The sequence below is a fragment of the Tenrec ecaudatus genome, chromosome 14 (assembly GCF_050624435.1).
Source record: "Tenrec ecaudatus isolate mTenEca1 chromosome 14, mTenEca1.hap1, whole genome shotgun sequence".
NCBI lineage: Eukaryota > Metazoa > Chordata > Mammalia > Afrosoricida > Tenrecidae > Tenrec > Tenrec ecaudatus.
In genome coordinates this window covers 111890461-111910130 of record NC_134543.1, presented here as the reverse complement: position 1 = coordinate 111910130, position 19670 = coordinate 111890461, and the positions used below count along the sequence as shown (strand labels likewise).

Here is a 19670-nt window from a genome sequence, read left to right as displayed (position 1 = left end):
CTGCACAGAAGGGACATACTCTACTATGGGTTGTTTTTATGAGGAAAGGTATCATGACAGATTATTCTAAAACGTTAGATTATTCTATGACTTGCCTAAACTCATTGCTATCAACTCAATGCTGGCTCATAGTGAACCCCTCTGGATTTCTGAGACAGACTGTTAATAGGAGTAGAAAGCCTAGTCTTTCGCCCGAGGAGCTGCTGGTGGTTTCGAACTGCCGACCATGAGGATCACAGTCCAACATGTACCCACTGCACCACCAGAGCCCCTGATGAGATAGCAAAGAATTTAGGCACACTGTTTCTTTCAAAGGGTCTCATGTTTTTATCTGCCATTTTAGGTCTCGCTTCTCCGTTTAAGCCAGTTATGGATACAAACTACTATTATTCAGGTCAGTAATATTAAAGACAGAATTTAGTCATATTTGGGGCTTTCAGATAATTCATCACTTCTCTCTCATTTTTACACAGCTGTGGAAAGAAATAACTTGATGAGGTTGTCACTGAGCATTCCATTCACACCTGTGCCTCCAAGAGGTAAATCAAAAAAGGCGACAACTATTCTTAACTAAGCCTGGGTTTTAGTATTACATAGAATGTGAGTGGGGCAGAAGCAAGAAGGATCATATTAGAATGGGTCCATTTCAAAAGTGTTGATTTCATATAAATTCTCCAGCAGTCTAAGTACTATCATACTTTGTTACATACATAAATGGAAGAAAGAAGTATTGTAGGTACTAAATTTATTTATCTTACATATCCAGAAGCTGTGGTATAGTCTAGTTCAGAAGAACTCTTGATCTATTGTCTAGTGATGAATGCTATCAATTGATAATCTCAGAATCTGTATAGCAGATAACTCAAACATACTGTATAAAAATTTTACCCACAAGTACTTAGAATTGTAGTGTCTTTCTAAATTATCTCCTCAATATTCAGTTTTGAAAAGGCCTATTAGCTATCAAAATAACACAAGTTCAGCGATATCTGTAGCAGTATATTCTGGGTTTCCTAACACTTGTTGCTTTTAAACTTCTTTTTATAAAATCACAACTTGGTCATCTCTGCTTCTAGTAATTAATTACAGACACCTGTGAAATTTTCTTCTGCTTGGTCCTTTTTAAAAGATATAATTTAAACATAAACTGTGTCCATTCATGTTGCAGGTGAGCTTGTCACTGTGTATCGCTTGGAAGAGAGTTCTCCCAACATACTGAATAACAGCATGTCTTCTTGGTCACAGCTAGGCCTCTGTGCCAAAATTGAGTTTTTAAGTAAAGAGGAGATGGGAGGAGGTTTGCGAAGAGCTGTCAAAGTGCAGTGTGCCTGGTCAGAGCACGAGATCCTCAAATCAGGGCATCTGTATATCATCAAGTCTTTTCTTCCTGAAGTGGTTAACACATGGTCGAGTGTTTATAAAGAAGATACAGTTCTGCATCTCTGCCTCCGAGTAAGTAGCAGGGAATACTTCGCATTGGGCTTTACTTGGAGCTGAGTCTAAGTATTGAGCATGCTCCTCCCTCCCTCCCCAACCTTCTGTAGGAGATTCAGCAACAGAGAGCAGCACAAAAGCTCACTTTCGCCTTCAACCAAATGAAGCCCAAGTCCATCCCATATTCTCCAAGGTCGGAATTTTCACTTCTTTTTTTTTTGCTTTTTTAAAATTTAATATTCTATGAGTAACAGGGTTTTTTTCCCCTCTTCATGACTGATGCTGAATATTTCACCATTCACCTGTTTGCAGATTAGAATTTTACTAACAAGACTAGCAGTAATGTCTAGCTTTTTTTTTTTTTTTCATTATTTCTTATAAGGTTCCTTGAGGTCTTCCTGCTGTACTGCCACTCAGCAGGACAGTGGTTTGCTGTGGAAGAGTGCATGACTGGAGAATTCAGGAAATACAACAATAACAATGGTGATGAAATTGTCCCCACGAATACCTTGGAAGAGATCATGTTAGCCTTCAGCCACTGGACTTATGAATACACAAGGGGAGAGTTGCTGGTACTTGATTTGCAAGGTAAATTTATTAGCATCTTACTAAGGGGGATACGGGCAATAAGTTTTCACCTATTCATGTGATGCAAATGATAAATAGAAAACTTACATAGGTAGAAGCCATATGGGCCAACAGCTATGAGGGCCTTAACCAGTGTGCCTGACTGAACGAAATGTTGTATGTTTTCCCAAATGTCCAGTCAAAAATACGTGAACTCTCCCAGTCTATACACATGTGCAGCCTTGAGCTTTTAAATGTGTAAAGAATATTCTTTTAACACAAAAGCAAGTATCTCTCTTATTTCCTGGTGGTGTTTATAGTATCCATTCCGGCAAATTAAACTACCATCTAAAACCAGCCACTACCTTATTTGCTTATATTCATGTGAAGCGGGAATGTGGACGCTGTTGTCACCTGGGAGGGCTGCAATGGCTGCCACTCATGGCGACCGCTCGCCTGGAGACATAGTTGAGGTGTCCCGTGTCAGCTAAATCCTCACTTTTCCACCAGGTGGTTTCCCTGTGCAGCTCACGAGTTTAAGGCCCCTTGCAGCTAGTAGCTTCAAGCAGTTGGACTTCTGGCCTGGCAGCTAGCATATCCTCAGAGAAAAAACAGGAACTAATCTTAGTTATGGGCCCCAAAGCTGACCTAAATCCCTTCTGTCACATCTTCACGGGCAAAGCAGTTAACCGCCCATAGCCAAGGGGAGAGGAAATAGATGCCAACACGTGTTGGGTGGAGCAGCCCCAGTACAAGGAGAGGAAAGTTGATTGTAGCTGTCTTTAGCCACAATTGGGGGGTGGGGGGGCGAGTGTGTAATGGTTTTCCCTTAAGTGGTGCATATTTATACACACACATAACTTTATGTATTTTTACATACTCATATATCGTGGAAGTCCTACAGATAATCACTCAAATCTGAGTGGTTCCTTTCAAGGGATTCATTATATTCTGTAGTATGGAGGTTTAACATGATTTATATTCCTCTTTTAATAGACAGTCCTCTGATAAAAGAAAAATTGCACTATTTTGAATAATACTAAAATGGTTGGTGATGTTATAAAAATTTCTTCAAACTTTATTGTGCTAATACAATGTGTATACAGGTTATGTAAATTACATATTTATATATGTATATGCTTTTGTAGGTGTGGGTGAAAATTTAACTGACCCATCTGTGATAAAAGCAGAAGAAAAGAGGTAATATTGAGTTCTGATAGTTTCACTGAAATGTTTTCATAATTTTAAATTCTACCTTTCTAATATGTTTTTCTTTCTTTATTCTTTTGAACGACCATTTCCAGATCCTGTGATATGGTTTTTGGACCAGCAAATCTAGGAGAAGATGCAATAAAAAATTTTAGAGCAAAACATCACTGTAATTCTTGCTGTAGAAAGCTTAAACTCCCAGGTAAACATTTTCTTAACCATTATAGTGTATAACCAGTAGCAGAGTTGATTATTATAATACCTTGTAAGGCCAAAGGCATGAAGGTTTGATTTCAAAATGGCCTCTATTGGTGCCAGATTCACTAGCTTCTTGTGGGTTATAGATGAAACTGACAGGGAAATGCAAATGAGTCTGATTTTTATTATCTGCTAGATCTCAAGAACTGTCTAGGTTTAGAAATGTGATAGGAACAAGGCAGGCATGATTTTAGTTCGGTGTTGAATAGTGACCAGGTTTTCAGGCAGTTACAAGACTATGATGCACAGAGAGGAAAAGGAGAGGTCAGACGGCTCGAGAGCATGTAAGCTTGTTAACTCAAACTTGGAGGTCAGGAAGTGCTGCTTGGGGGAACTGACAGACTTTCTTAGATCTGGAAGGTGAGTAGCCTTAGAAGTTAACCGACAAAGAGTTTGGAAAAGACGATTCCATTAAGCTCAATGTATTCTTTCACCATCATCTTGGTACTTGAAGAATTGCAGATTGTAACACAGGCACCCTTTAGTGTCCCTCCGCATCCCCTTTGGGACTCTGTGAGCCCCACCTATGAGCAGAATTTTTTGTTTTTAACTTTGCTACTTATGACCAATCTTGTAGTTAGTAGCTTGGTCTCTGGAGCCGGTCTGCCTGGTTCCAGGGAGTAAGCACTTCACAGAAGGTTGGTTTGGTTGGTTTCTGAGGGTTAAATAAGTAAGAGCTTGTAAAATACCTCGAGCCGCACCAGGTGGCTCGTCTGTAAAAGGCCTGAATTGGAACCATTGTCTTGGGAGTGATGTTTAATGTCAGGGTGTTGTTTTCAGTTTGCATTCTCCTGGAAGTTCCTAACTCTAGTCTTCAGGTTCACCGGGGAATGCTAAAAATGCTAGAGACATGCTGAACACAGGACCACTTCTCTGGTCATAGCCAAAAAGATGGAGGACTCTGTGTTCAGTGGCATACCCACGAACAGTTCACCTCTGAGGCTCATTTGTCCTCATCTGTAGAAAGAGCATAACTTGTGTTTCCTACAGGATACTGTTAAGAACTACAAGAAAGCACATTAGCCACTCAGTGCACTTTCCCCCTTTTCCTCTACTCTTATCTGAGCAGCAGAGAAAAGACTTAAGACAATTTTTATCAAAGCAGATTTTGTAAGTGAACTTCTAATTCAGCTATTTCATTTGCATCCAATGATAAGGGGTTTTTAAATGATTGTATGATTATATGTATGTTTATTGTACATTAAAAACCATTCTTCTGTAGGCAACATTGGAAAAGACCTTTACAATTTAATAGCTTTAATTAAAAGAGGAAGAAAGTAAAAAATTGCCATCCAAGTTGATAAAACACATAGATGAACGAAGCTGTAAAGAAACACACAAACATGAATTTTGCACAATACAGCTACAAAGTCATGTACATCCCCTAAGGCCGTGTCTAAGGAAGCCTGGTGGCACTGTAGATTATTATTTCGGTGGTTCAAACCTACCGACCCCTCCGGCGAGCGTTGAGACTGCTCCCGTAGACACGTGCAGGCTCCGAGACCCTGCAGAGGCTCTTCCTTGAGTTGGAATCAAGTTCTGGTAAAATGGGTAAGACCATGATTGAACACTTTTAATATAAACGAAATAATTCACACAATGGCAGGTACATATTTGGGCCATTGAATATAAACTGTTCAATTAAGTCATTCTGGATATTTTATATTAAGATAATAATATAAGGGTATTGCATTATTTCAGATTTGGTTTTATTGTTTCTGTTGGGTGTCTGTCCCGGTTTGTGATCCACAGGAGGCGTGGACGCACAGTGACAGTAATGGATTACAGGTGTTGATAGGGGGTGCCAGGGTAATAGAGGGAAGGGGACTTGAACTTCCAGCTTTTCAGTTAGAAGCTTTTTGCCACCCAGCGTACTTAGGTCATATCCCCTAAATCGGGAATTGGCAGTTTTCCTATAAAAGACCCAGTGAGTAGACACTTAAGCTTTGTGTGGGGTACATGGTCCATATCACAGCTACTCCCAGCTGTACTGCCTGCTGTAGACAGTCTGTAAACAAATTAGGGAGCTGCGTTCCAGTAAGACTGTTTAAAGAAGAGCAGGCCGTCTTTGGCACACAGACCACACTGGCCAACACTTGGCCCTACCTGCTACTCTGGCCTCCATCATCTTCCTGTTAACTGCCGCACTACTCACCCCCTTCTTGTCAGAGAGCACACCAATTCGGTTCCCTCTTCCTGCCTTTGCAGGTCATGTTCCCTCAGCCTAGAACATTTCTTACCGAGCTTTAATAAGGATTTTCTCCATATTCAGATCTCTACTCAGATGTCACCTCTCCTGCTTTCCGCCCAGCCCTATCTGTCTACAAGAATCACCTACATCAGCGGTTCTCAGCCTGTGGGTCGCGACCCCTTTGGGGGTCAAATAACCCTTTCACAGGAGTCGCCTAAGACCATGGAAACACATGAACATTTCACAATACATAATTACATATTGTTTTGTGATTAATCACTATGCTTTAATTATGTTCAGTGTGTAGCAATGAAAATACATCCTGCATATCAGATATTTACATGACAATTCTTAACAGTAGCTACATGACAGTGATGAAGTAGCAACGGAAATAATTTTGTGGTTGGGGGGTCACCACCACATGAGGAGCTGTGTGAAAGGATCGTGGCATGAGGAAGGTTGAGAACCACTGACCTACATTCTCTCATGTGACTTTCATCACAATCCTTTTTTATCAAAGCACTTTTGCTACTAGAAATTCTATCACTTTTGTATTGGCTTATTTTTCTTTATTCACTAGAAGGTAAGTTCTTGACATACACGCAAGGACTTTGCCTTGTGCACTGCTGTGTCGCCCACTTAGAAAGTACTCACAGTCGGTATTAATAACTATGTGTTGAATGAGTGAATTTTATCTTTATAAATTTCATAACTATTAAATTTATAACAGCCTCGTTTAATAGATCTAACATATTTAAAGTAAAATTGACTCAACTGTTTAATTCTCCACTTCTAAGAAATACTTTTTCCTTCTCTTTTTTACTGGCATGAATGTAGATCTGAAGAGGAATGATTATACGCCTGATAAAATTACATTTCCTCAGGATGAGCCTTCAGATTTGACTCTTCAGCCTGAAAACTCTACCAAAGAACCAGAATCAACTAATTCTATTCGTCTGATGTTATAATATTACTGAATCATTAGTTTTGCCTAGACCTCACCAAAAATGCAACTGTGTTACTTTTCCTTCAGGAGGAATTGTTTGATAACACATATATAGAAAGGTGTGTGCAGAATGAAGTTGCTGACTCCAGCACAGTTGATAGGTCAACATTCTTCTGACCTGCTTGAACTAGTCAGTCAAAAACTCTCCATAGTACACAGCTGGCAGCTGACCAATATTAAAGGTAAAGGAAAATTAGTATTTAAAACTTTTTAAAGGGCTCTTTTTAGCAAAGGACTTCCCATTTGACTCTGTTCTGGCGAGGGTGCTCCCCTCGCAGGTGGCGCAGTCCCGTCAGCCACAGTGAGGTGTTGCGCAGAGTTTATTGGCAGCTGGCTCACTGCCACTGCACGAGAGATGAGCTCATCCAGCCTTTGGGCTGAGTGAAAATCAAGGTCTTCCTCGGTGTGTTCAGTGGGGAGCATTGTGAGTTCCCAGCAGACACTTACTGGCTACTAAGCAGGCATACTGGTTATAATACTAGATTCACAGGGATATCCTATAAGGGGCCTGAGCTGAAGACCATTTCGTAAGAGGAATTTTGTTTATGAATCAGGGTTAGGCTCCATATTTAAAGATAGAGCCAGTTTTTTTGTTAAATGAAACCCAAATTGTGCAAAAGTATTAGTTGTTTTTGTTGTTGCTGTTGTTTTTTGTTTGTTTTTACATTGTTTTATCAAGTCACTGTCAAATAGAAGAAAACTATGGTAGACTGGTAGAACCTGAAGCAAATAAAAGGATAAACTTAACTCATTGTTCAAAAGAAGTGACCGTATGAGGAGAGTGCTTTCCCTTCCCTGGTCTGGAGTGACAGCCTGGAAGTTACATCCCCAAAGATTGTGTTGACCAGTATAGCAAACAAAAATGTAAATGAGAACTCATATATTTTAAAATTGTATAGGAACATCTGAACATGAATACTGTTTGACACTTAGAAGCTGAGTTGGATTATCATTATGTGATGTCGGGAAATTGGAATGCAACTTTATGCCAATAAAAATGTAACTTAGCTTCCCCCAATATTATTGAATACTCCGCAACAAAAAGCTTGTCGTGGATTACAGTTTTATGCTTGATTTTCCCCTTTCTTTTCTAGGTACTGATTATCTTTATTTGGGAGAGAGCAGTGTAAAGCTTATTTGTATTCAGTAGTGTATCTCATAGATACAGATAAGGCAAAAAGGCAGAAGCTGTTTAAATAGTGTTTATGTTGATGGGGAAAGAAAAAATGTATTACTTAAAGATATTATACTATATACATTTTGTATATCATTAAATCTTTAAAAGAAATTAAAATAAATTTATTCTTGTTTACAGCTGTTTGATGATTTTAATCATTCTGAGAATTCACCTCGTTTTCAGAATACCAACTTTTTAAAAAGGTTATTGACAAATACAATTTTTTAAAAAATCATTTTATTGGGGTCTCTTCAACTCTTTATCAATCCATCCATCCATTGTGTCAAACACATTTGTACATTTGTTGTCTTCATTTTCAAAGCATTTTCTACTTGAGCCCTTGATATCAGCTCATTACCCCCTTCCTAACCCTTCCTCCCTCCATCACAACCCTTGATAATTTACAAATTTAAACTTTTTTCCCCCATGTCTTATGCCAGCCGCTGTCTCCCCTCACCCACTTTTCTGTTGTCCTTCCCCATAGGGAAGGATTATATGTAGATCATTATGATCAGTTTCCCCTCCCCCCCTCACCTTCCCTTTACCCTCCTGGTATCTCTATTCTCATTATTGGTCCCAAGGGGTTAATCTGTTCTGGAGTCCCTGTGTTGTGAGCTCTTATCTGTGCTAGTGTACATGCTCTGGTCTAGCCAGATTTGAAAGGTAGAATTGGAGTCATGATAGTGTGCGGGAGGAAGCATTAAAGAACTAGAGGAAAGTTGTATGTTTTGTCAGTGCTGTACCCTGACTGGCTCATCTCTTCCTTGTGACCCTTCTGTAAAGGAATGTCTAATTGTCTACAGCTGGGCTTTGGGTCTCCACTCCACACCCCCTCTCATTCACATTGATAGGGTTTTTTGTTCTGGATCTTTGATACCTGATCCCATCGATACTTCATGATCACACAGGTTAGTATGCTTCTCCCATGTGGGCCATGTGGCCACTTGTTTATCTTCAAGCCTTTAAGATACCAGACACTATATGTTTTGATAGCTAGGTATCATCAGCTTCACATTTGATTGTGCACCCAGACAAATGCAATTTTATAGTTCAGTCACATTAAGAACATTTGTCCAATCCACCACCACAAGCAATTTCAACTTTTTTTCCATAATTGTTAGCTCCCCAATTTCCCCCTGATCTGCCGTGCCCCTAGACAATTAGCATCCAGTTACTGTCTCTCTGCATCCACCTCTCTTGGATCTCATGGACAGAAAATCATGTAAAACAAACAGGAAGCAAGCAAACAAAAACAAGAGTAACTATACAAAACAGAAAGACCTGGATCCAAAGGGAGAGCAAATAGTAAGGTGTTAACTTTTTACCCTAACTACATCTGCAAGAATTGGCTTTGCCATCCTCTTACTGCTAACAAAGCCACTCGCCCTCTCGGACTATGTTCATAGGATATTAACTGGAGGCTTAATCTATGTGGGGACCCAGCAAATGGATTTGGGCCCTCTCAACTTTTAACAGTTGTGTTGGCATATGATTCACATATACAATTTAGTCGTTCAATCATATCAAAAAATTGGGAAATCATAATTTAGAACATTTTCTTCATTTTTGTGCTTATTAACGCCTATTTCCAGCCTCCCCTGTCATACTCCCAAGAAGCCATTAATCCAATTGCTGTCTCTAAATTTACCTATCCTGGATTTTATAACATGCAAAAAAAGTTTTTTAGAAAACCAACCATGAGAAAACAAAACCCTCAGTTGAAAAGAAAGGGAAATAAAGAGTAGAACAAATGCGAAGTGAGTCAAAAGGGACACTAAATGACAAGGTGTTAAACTTTAATCTGACTTTCCAATGCATAATCGCAAGCCTGTTCACTGGTCTAAAGTTGGGGCATTCACTGGAGGATTAATTCATGGGTATTTCCCCATCACTTTTTTTTTAATTGAAACAACCCTGAAAATGCATTTTGGGCTTCCACTATCCACAGCCTTCTGAATAACGTGTTCACAGTTTCAGCTCCGATTCCATTCCCTTCGAAAGATTTGGGTTTTATTATTTACAGTCCTTTGATCACGCAGGCTTGTGTGCTGTTTCCATGTGGACTTAGTTGATGCCTCACTAAAATGGCTGCTTGTTTCGTTTTTTGTTTTGTTTTTTGAACCATCTATAGATAAGCTGTTTGAGATTCTGTAGTACAGTGTTTAATGTTATCTTGGAAAGTAAATAAAATTATCTTAGTTTCTTACTATGTGTTTTTCTTAATGCCAGAAAAGGAAACTTATAGGTTATGTTAACATTTCATGTGAATTGTTTCTGACATAAGAATAGTAGCTAACACTTAGTATCAACATAATCTAGATATACTTACCTGGCAGGGGAGATACCATGATCACGAAGGTGGTTTTCCCAGGGCGAGGCTCATCCATTGCACTCCGGGTGTGCTGACCCCTACGATTTCCCCAAATGTGGGAAGCTCGACTGCATGATTTGTGGTAGTGGGGAACTGCGTTCGCCCTATCCCCTGGAAAAAAATATATAATCTAGATATTACTATGTATCAACCCCTTTAATTATTATAACAACATTATGAAATGAGAATTATCATTGTGCCAGTAGTATTTTTTAAATCCACAATTATCTAAAAGGATCATTAAAATGCACTTCATACAAAGCTATAATAATGCAAGTGTGGTATTGGCATAATAGATATGTAGATCATTGGAATAGACTTGAAAACCTCATTTTGGTCAGTTGATTTTTGATACGGGCACCAAAATGATTTGCTGGAGAGGAATAAATGACATGAGAAGACTGAAAAGCCACATAAAAAAGCAAAACGACCTCAACCTCACACCATATATAAAAATTAAAAGTGGGTCAAAGGGCTATGATTATAAAACTGAAAGCCAAAAGATCTTACCAAAATTCACCAAGATTAAAATGTTTGTACTTCGAAGTGTAGCTTCAAGAGAGTGAAAAAGACAACCCATAGAAAGGAAATGTTTGGGCCGGCCCCAATCCCAACCACGTGGACACCTGCCCCTCCCCCAAGAAGAATTTATTTCAGGGGACAGCACTGAAGCTACAGCTCAGGGAGAGGGACATGTCTGATCAGAGCACATGGCAGCAAATGAAGGGGAGGAAAAGAGTGGAGCACATCCTAGCCCACCAAACCTTGAGGACAAGATTCCCCCTCAGAGCAGCCAGTCCACAGGACCATATGGCCAGCCTCACTATGAGACACGACATCCCTCATTGACCCATAGCCCTACAGAGGACAACACTGGAGACACTGGGAGTTGCACCCGATCTGATCCCACCACACAGAGGCAAAACACCAAGGGCATGCAACAGAACAGCAAGGGGAACAGAGCAACAAAGTTCCCAAGTAATACCAAAATTTGACTTTGGGGCCAGGGCTTGGCACCCCATCAGACTAAACCGGAAAACACTCCTAAAGGCCAACAAACAGTCCTTGAACTAACTACAAGATTTTCTTTCTTATTATTGTGTTATGTTTTTTGTCATTGGCGTGGTGGTGGTGTTTTATTTTGTTGCTTGGTTTGCTCTGTCGTGTTTTTGTGTATGTTATTATCTCTGCAGGTCTGTCTAAGTAAAATAGGCTGGATGAACAATCTGGAGGAGAAAATGGGACCGACAGTTCCGGGGCGGGGGGGACATGGGAGAGAGGGAGGTAGGGGTAAAGGAAGTGGTGTTAAAAACCCAGGGGCAAGGGAACAACAAGTGATCCAAATAGGTGGTGAGGGTGTAGGAGGCCTGGTAGGGTGTGACCAAGGGTAATGTAACTGAGAGGAACTACTGAAACCCCATTGAAGGCTCAACATGATAGTGGGACAAGAGGACAGTAAAAGGAAAGACTAGGAGGCAAAGGGCATTTATAGAGGTCTAAATAAAGGTATGTACATATGTAAATATATATGAGGATGGGGATATAGATCTATGTGCATATATGTATCGGTTTAGTATTAAGGTAGCAGATGGACATTGGGCCTCCACTCAAGTACTCCCTCAATGCAAGAATACTTTGTTCTATTAAACTGACATTTCATGATGCTTACCTTCCCAACACGATCACTGAAGACAAAGCAGGTGCATAAACAAATGTGGTGAGAGCTGGTGGCGTCTGGCTATCAAGAGATAAAGCATCTGGTGTCTTAAAGGCTTGAAGATAAACAAGTGGCCATCTAGCTCAGAAGCAACAAAGCTCACATGGAAAAGCACACCAGCTTGTGAGATCACGAGGTGTCAAAGGGATCAGGTATCAGGCATCATCAAAATAAAAAATCATTGTGAATAAGGGGGAGTGTGGAGTGGAGACCCAGGGCCAAAGCCCATCTGTAGGCAATTGGACATGCCCTTACGGAAGGGTCGTGGGGAGGAGACAGGCAGTCAGGGTGCAGTATAGCAATCAAACATACAACTTTCCTCTAGTTCCTAAATCTTTCCTGCCCCCTCCCCACTATCATGATCCAAATTCTACCTTATAAATCTGGCTAGACCAGAGGATGTACCCTGGTACAGACAAGAACTGGAAACACAGGGAATCCAGGATGGATGATCCCTTCAGGACCATTGGTGAGAGTGGTGATACCGGGAGGGTGGAGGGAGGATGGGGTGGAAAGGGAGAACCGATTACAAGGATCTACATGTGATCTCCCTGGGGAATGGACAACAGAAAAAGTGAGTGAAGGAAGACGTCGGACAGTGTAAGATGTGACAAAATAATAATTTATAAATTATCAAGGGTTCATGAGGGAGGGGGGAGCTGGGAGTGAGGAGGAGGAAAAACTGAGCTGATGCCAGGGCCTTAAGTGGAGAGCAAATGCTTTGAGAATTATAAGGGCAATGAATGTACAAATGCGCTTTACACAATTGATGTATGTATGGGTTGTGATAAGAGTTGTATGAGTTCCTAATAAAATGTTTTTTTTAAAGTGAGTTGTATGAGGCCCTAATAAAATGATTTTTTAAAAAGAAATGTTTGAAAATCATATATTTGACAGAATTCACATTTGTGATACTTAAAGAACCCTCACCTCAACAAAAAGATGACTGAACTTAAAAATGAGCAACAATCTAAACATTTCTCAGAACCAATACTCCACATCACTAACCATCAGGGAAATAGAAAAACTATGATGAGATACTACTTCGCACCCGCTGAACCCAGTTGCCTTTTTTGTCAATTCTGTGGTGAGTGCAGTTCGGTGAATCAACACAGCCCTCCAAGCCTTGGTGTCTTTTGCTCACATAATAATTAGTTGTGACCGTGCAAGTGTGCTGCTTGTGGTTTACTGGGGGTGTCTGACAGCATACTAACACACAGGGCGTGAATCTCGGTAGGAGTGGACCATGCTAATAAGGTGTATGAAACTCTACAAAGATAGCACAGTTTTGCTATCTTAACCATAAAAAAGCCCATCCTATAACAGAGAGGGCTCCCTACGACCAGGAGACAAGAGCAGGCTTTACACATGATATGGCTCTTGTGGACTCTTGATTTTCTTCAGCTTCAATCAGAACTTGCACATGCACAATCGATAGTCTGTTCCTACCTTGTTTGCCTCATGATGCTGAATTTTCCAACAAATCTTCCCACAGATGTAGTCAATTTGATTTCTGTGTAGTCTATCTGGCAAGGTTCATGTGTATAGTCAGCATTTGTGTTGGAAAGGATATTTTCAGTGAAGAAAATGTTGGTCTTGTAAAATGTGATCTTGTGATCTTCAGCTTTGGTGATACCACTATCCTTCCTCTTTGCTTCCAGTTTTCACATTCAGATCATCAATAATTACCCATGGAGAGACAAGCCAGTCAGGGTGCAGTAGAGCACTGATGAAATACGTAACTTTCCTCTAGTTCTTTAATGCTTCCTCACCCCACCACACTTCCACTATCATGACCCCAATTCTACCTTACAGATGCTGCTAGACCAGAAGGTACAAATCCTGGTACAGATCAGAGCTGGAAACACAGGGAATCCAGGACAGATAAACCTCTCGGGATCAATAATGAGAGAAGGGACACCAGGAGGGGAAGGTGGAGGGGAAAAGGGGGGAACTGATCACAATGGTCGATATATAACCCTCTCTCAGGGGAAAGAACAACAGAAAAGTGGGTGAAGGGAGACAGTGGTCGATGCAAGACATGGAAAAAATAATAATTTATAAATTATCAAGGGATCATGATGGAGGGAAGACAGGAAGGAGTGGGGGGACGAAGCTGATATCAAGGGCTCATGTAGGAATAAAAGGTTTTTAAAATGATGATGGCAACATATGTACAAATGTGCTTGACACAATGGAGGGATGGACGGATGGTGATAAGAGCCATAAGAGTCCCCGATAAAATGAAAATTACCCATGCATCTTGATTGCATGTTTGATTGATTTCAGATGGAAGAAACTGGTAGAATTCTAACATTTCCTCACTAGTTTTAGTGGTTGCTACATATATTTGAATAATAGTTGCAATTAACTAGTCTTTCTTGGCCATCTAGATAGTATCCTATCCCATCACACAGCGTTTTTCTTCAAAATTTTCAGATGTTCATTTTGATGGCAAATGTGACACCATTCCTCTTGAATTGGTCACTCCTGGCACAGAGTAATCCCTATGATTGTCCCTTTCAAAATGGTGAAGACCAAGCCAATCCGGCTAACGCCTAAGGTAGCGAATGTGCTCTTCCCTTGCATTTCTGTAACATTAGAGAGGTGAACAGCAGCAGCAGAGAACTGGCAATAGCAGATCCACCGGGTATGGTGGGTTTCCCAGGTGACAGTGCAGCATGGCTACCACGGTGAGAGGTGAGCGCTTTCGGACAAAGGCTTGCTGGTAGAGTGGGCTAGCTCCCAGCGTTTATTGGCAAAGAGCTTTGTAACACGTCTCCAGGCAGGGCAGAGGTCAGGCCAAGCCAGGGATGCTAGAGTCCGAGGGCCAGAGAGGCTGCCTGCAGACGCAGCTGAGGAATGTTGGGAGGACTGTACACCGAGATGGTCCTGATCCTGAATCATCACTTCCCTAAACAATTCCACAATGGTGAGTCTTATCTGCGGGTTCTATTGGCCATTGGCACAAATGATCAAACCCAGCAGAAAAACAGAGCGGCTATGTGAGGGATGGCAAACGTCACAAGTGGTCAAAAGATTGGAGCGTGGGGATATGGTCTTGTACTAACGGCTTGATTCTCCTCAAGAAATTAGAGGTCAGATGTCCCCACACTGACATTTTTACAGCATCTACAGAGTTAGTGGCTGCTTTTCTTGGAAGGTTTTTCCTTCAAGGTACCTCTTGGGTGGACTTGAACTGTAACTTTAGCAATAGACACATTGATGTGTTGCCCTACCCAGGGGCTCTCACACCCTCTACAGGGGCTCTCATGAATGAGACCGACAGACAATAACAAGTGTTGGCAAAGATGTGGCAAACTCTGACACAGTCCGAGCAGGAAAACCGGTTAGCTCTTCTTTCCAATGGCTCAACAAGAGTCCCACAACCCAGTAGTTTCAGTCCTAAGTAGTTGCCTGAGAGAAGAAAAATCTACACCAAGATGAGCAAACAGATATTCATAGCGGCTTCATATATCATTGCCAAACTCTGAAACCACCCAAACTCCCATCAACAGAAGAAGGGATTAAATAAATGTGAGATGGACACGTCATGGGACATTAGTAAGCACTTAAAAGAAAGCAGGCACTGATCCAGAGTACGCCCTATTGGTCTTCCATGCTGTAGCTAGTACACTTTATAAGTGTAATGCAAAGGAAACAAACACACACACACACACACACACACACATGATTGGGCCAGATGGACCTGGACTCACATTTTTTGCTCAGCCACTTATTCCATGTGTGACTTTGCCCAGTGGAGTAAGCCTTTCTGGTAACACAAATACTAACCCTGTAGTTTTACGAAGCTGCCATGAATCTGTGTTGTTAGGCGATCGAAAGCTCAGTTCCAACAGAAGGAAATATCGCCTGGTCCTGCACCAATCCTCACGGTTGTGACGTTTGTGCCTGTTGTTGTCACGACAGTGCCAATCTGCCTTCCTAGGGAGCTCCCTCTTTTTCACTGACCCCTCCCAAGCACGATGACCTCTTCCAGGGACTGGTCCTCATGTCCAAAGTATGTGAAACAAAGCTTGCCATCCTTGCCTCTGAGGAGCATTCTGGCTGTACTTCCGCCCAGATTTCTTTCTTTTTTTTTTTTAACATTTTATTAGGGACTCATACTTCAGTGGCTAACTTTCATATGCATAGGAGGCGTTTCAAAATACCATGGCTTGGGTCAGGTGCACCTGGGTCCTCAAATTGACATCCTTGCTTTTCAGCACTTTGACGAGGTCTTGTGCAGCCGATTTACCTAACACAACACATCTTTTGCTCTCTCGACTGCTGCTTCCATGAGCATTGATTGTGGATCCAAGCAAGACGACATCCCCAACAATGTCCACCTTTTCTCCGTTTATCATGATGTGACCTCTGATCCCAGTTGTGAGCATTTGGGTCTGCTTTACATTGCTCTGTAGTCCACACGGAAGGCCGCACTGGATACAGACACAAACCTTACCCCTGGAAAGGTGGTACCTGAGGAAGATGGATGTAAAAGAGCCTACAAGCCCAAGATTGGAAGCTCCCAGACCTGAAAAGAGACCAAGTGCTTGCTTTGTAGCCACATTGAATGTGGACTTCTAGCCTCTCAAGTGCATGTCAAGCCTACAGGACAGAGTAGCACTGTCCCTGGGCTTTCTGAGACTAAATCTTTCTCTTTTTTGGACACTAAATCTTAAATCACTTTACTGGGGATTCTTACAGCTCTTAAACACTCCGTGCATCAGTTGTATCAAGCATATTTGTACATATGTTGCCATCATCATTTCTAAACTTTTACTTTCTATTTGACCCCTTGGTATCAGGTCCTCTTTTTTCCCTCCTTCTTCCCCTCCCCCCCTCGTGATCTCTTGATAAATTATTATTCTCATATTTTAAACTGACCATTTTTTCCCTTCACCCACATTTCTGTTGTTCGTCCCCCTTGTGGGGGGAAGGCTTATGCATCGGTTATTGAAGTCAGCTCCCCCTTCCTCCCATCCTCCTACCCTCCCATTGTTCCTGAGGGGTTTATCTGACCTGGATTCCATGTGTCCTGAGCTCTTATCTATCCAGTGTGCATGCTCCAGTCTAGTCAGAACTGAAAGGCAGGACTGGGGTCATGATAATGGGGGGGTGGGGTGGGGGAGGGGTGAGTAAGCCTCAAAGAACCACAGGAATATTGTATGTTTCATTGGTGCTGTACTACAGTCTGGTTGACTCATCTCTTCCTTGTGGGGATGTCCCATTGTCTACAGATGAATTTGGAGTTTCTGCTCTGACCCACCTCATTCTCAACAATATACTTTGTTGTTATTGTTGTTTTGGGTCTTCTGGTGCCTATTATCTGACTCTGTGGACACCTCATGATCACACAGGCTGGTGTGCTTCTTCCATGTGGGCTTGTTGCTTCTCTGCTAGATGGTCGCTAGTTTATCTTCAAGCCTTTAAGACCCCAGATGCTATATCTAGCCAGGCACCATCATCTTTCTTCACCACATTTATGCACCTATTTTGTCTTCAGCAGTCGTGTCAGGAGGGTGAGCATCACAGAATGCCAGGTTGTTAAAACAAAGTGTTCTTGGATTGAGAGAGGGCTTAGCAAAGGCCCAAAGTCTGAGACTAAACCTTGACGGGAGCAGAAATCCTCATCTTTCTCCAATGGAAGAGCTGGTGGTTTTGAACTTCAGACCTTGTGGTTAAGGAACCTAGCTTGTAATCCACTATGCATCACAATCGACCCTATGGTAAGAAAACACATGTTTTCTTACCTCAAATGGTAAGAAAACACATCTGTCCTTTAAAGCCACCCTTTTGGGGCATGTGTGTTACAGCAGCAGCAGTGTACGAGACGCCATCTCAGAGTGTCATTAGGGAACCAACGAAAAAAAAAGAAGAATTTGTGTAATAGCAAGCCAAGCAGATGCTCCATCATACACAGTGCACACGTGAGGAAGGAAAATGTAGAGAGAGAGTGGGAACTGAGAATATCAACCAGAACAGTAGGTTATCAGACATATGAAGGAAAGACTCGTATGTCACGCACTGTTATGCATACAGCACCGTGACTCCCACAATTGCCCAGTGATTCTCTTCTGGGTTAATAACTGAGATACAGTAACTGGTAGGAATTCGAGCTTGGGAGTACAACTCAAGGAAAAGCCAATAAAGGGACTTTCTGCATACCGCTTTTCGGTAACTGCCAACAGAGAACATTCTGAGTGAATTTTCTTCTTCACAGTAGAGTGTTTGAGAAGGAAGACAATGTAATTGCCATCAGAATGCTCACCTGTACTATAAACAAAAAGCCAAACACATGGCTATTAAGTTGATGCCAACTCATAGTGACCCTGTAGGACAGGGCAGAACTGTGCCTGTGGGTTTCCGAGACTCTACTCTTTATGGGAGTAGAAAGCCCATCTCTCCCCCAGCACCTGTCATAAAGGTGGTGATGAAAGGGTATAAAAGTTGTGCTTGGTTCTTGATGTTGATTTTACAGACTTAAAGTATAGGTAATCCTTCTAGGTATCTGTGATTGTTACATAATTGCATGTCAACTTGATAAATAGAGTGAAGGGATGAAGTTTAGCCTATCAGGTCACAGCATGATGATGCCTCCTGGTGGGTATGACCTTCTCAAGAGGATTCTGGGAAATTCCTCCCTTTCTCCCTGGAAGAGGGCCACACACTCCCTCTGCTTCACCTTGTGAACAAGCTTCAACAGTGAAGAACCACCGCCACTGGATCCATAAGACTTTTCACCCACTGGCCTGTGATCTTCCAGCATTTGGCATCATTTCGTGTGCTGCGTTAATCTGAAGAATTTGTACTCTAGTGTGGGACAGATGGGCTAATATCGCACTTAGGGACTTGATCTGAACTGAGCTGGGATGTTTTCTTGATATACACTTACTCTTTGATAATAAAGCTCTGTTTCTCTAGTCAACCCGAACTAACAGTATCCGTCTCAGTTATCCAGAAATACCACGGGTGGGTAGTTCTAGCAAACAGATATTTATTCTCTCCCTTTGGGGAGGTTGAAATTCAATATCTAGACCCCAACTCAAGGGGCAGCTTTCGTTGTTGGCTCAAGGGAGGATGCTTGTCTCCTTTCAACATCACTGGGTCCAGTGTTCCTTAGAGAGCTCCTGTGTCTTGGCTTCAATCTTCCTCTGGTTGGAGAGGTTCATACCACAGGGACACGGGGTCCAGAGGACCAACTCCCCTCCTGGCTCTTCTTTCTTGGTGGTGGGAGGCCCCTCTCTGCTTGTTTCTTTCTCCTTTGACCTCTTGGACGATCAAAGAAGATCCAGACCTCACACCCATACAAACAACTCCCTGCCCTCAAGTCGATGCCAATTCATCCCAACCCTATAGAGCAGGGCAGAAGAGCTCCCATGGGTTTCTGACACTGTCCCTCTTTATAGAAGGAAGAAGCCCCATTTCTCCGGTAGAGCTGCTGCTGGTGGGTTCGAACTGCTGACTTTGGAGTTAGCCACCCCCACCCTGCCCCCCCAGGGAGCTTCCCCTTCCATCTGATCCACACTAGGACCTGATCGAGGGTGTTGCCTTCCTAATCCCCTTGGCCTCTGATGCACTGATCACATCAGCTCACCCCATGAGGGATGAATAGATCATTACCTATTGCGTGACATCACAAACTGCTGGGAATCATGGTGCTTAAGTTGCCACATTTCAAGGGGGAGGGGACCAATTCCATCCAGGGCATTCCACTCTTTGGCCTCCCCAAATTCA

At 42.0% G+C, this 19670-nt stretch overlaps 1 protein-coding gene and 1 non-coding gene across 2 annotated transcripts in view; both read left to right on the top strand.

Annotated features, from left to right (window-relative positions):
• TRPM7 (transient receptor potential cation channel subfamily M member 7) overlaps positions 1-7977 on the top strand; it is a 115325-nt gene extending 107348 nt beyond the window's left edge. The window contains exons 33-40 of the mRNA XM_075531548.1: positions 344-394; positions 474-539; positions 1169-1452; positions 1545-1627; positions 1817-2022; positions 3150-3201; positions 3306-3412; positions 6497-7977. Coding sequence (XP_075387663.1) covers positions 344-394; positions 474-539; positions 1169-1452; positions 1545-1627; positions 1817-2022; positions 3150-3201; positions 3306-3412; positions 6497-6627 — 980 coding nt within the window. The 3' untranslated portion in view covers positions 6628-7977. The remainder of the gene's footprint in view (positions 1-343; positions 395-473; positions 540-1168; positions 1453-1544; positions 1628-1816; positions 2023-3149; positions 3202-3305; positions 3413-6496) is intronic.
• Positions 7978-10163: 2186 nt separating this feature from the next.
• Positions 10164-10327, top strand: LOC142427080 (U1 spliceosomal RNA). The gene has a single exon (XR_012779909.1). It is a non-coding gene; the product is annotated as a U1 spliceosomal RNA (small nuclear RNA).
• The last annotated feature ends 9343 nt before the right edge of the window (positions 10328-19670 follow it).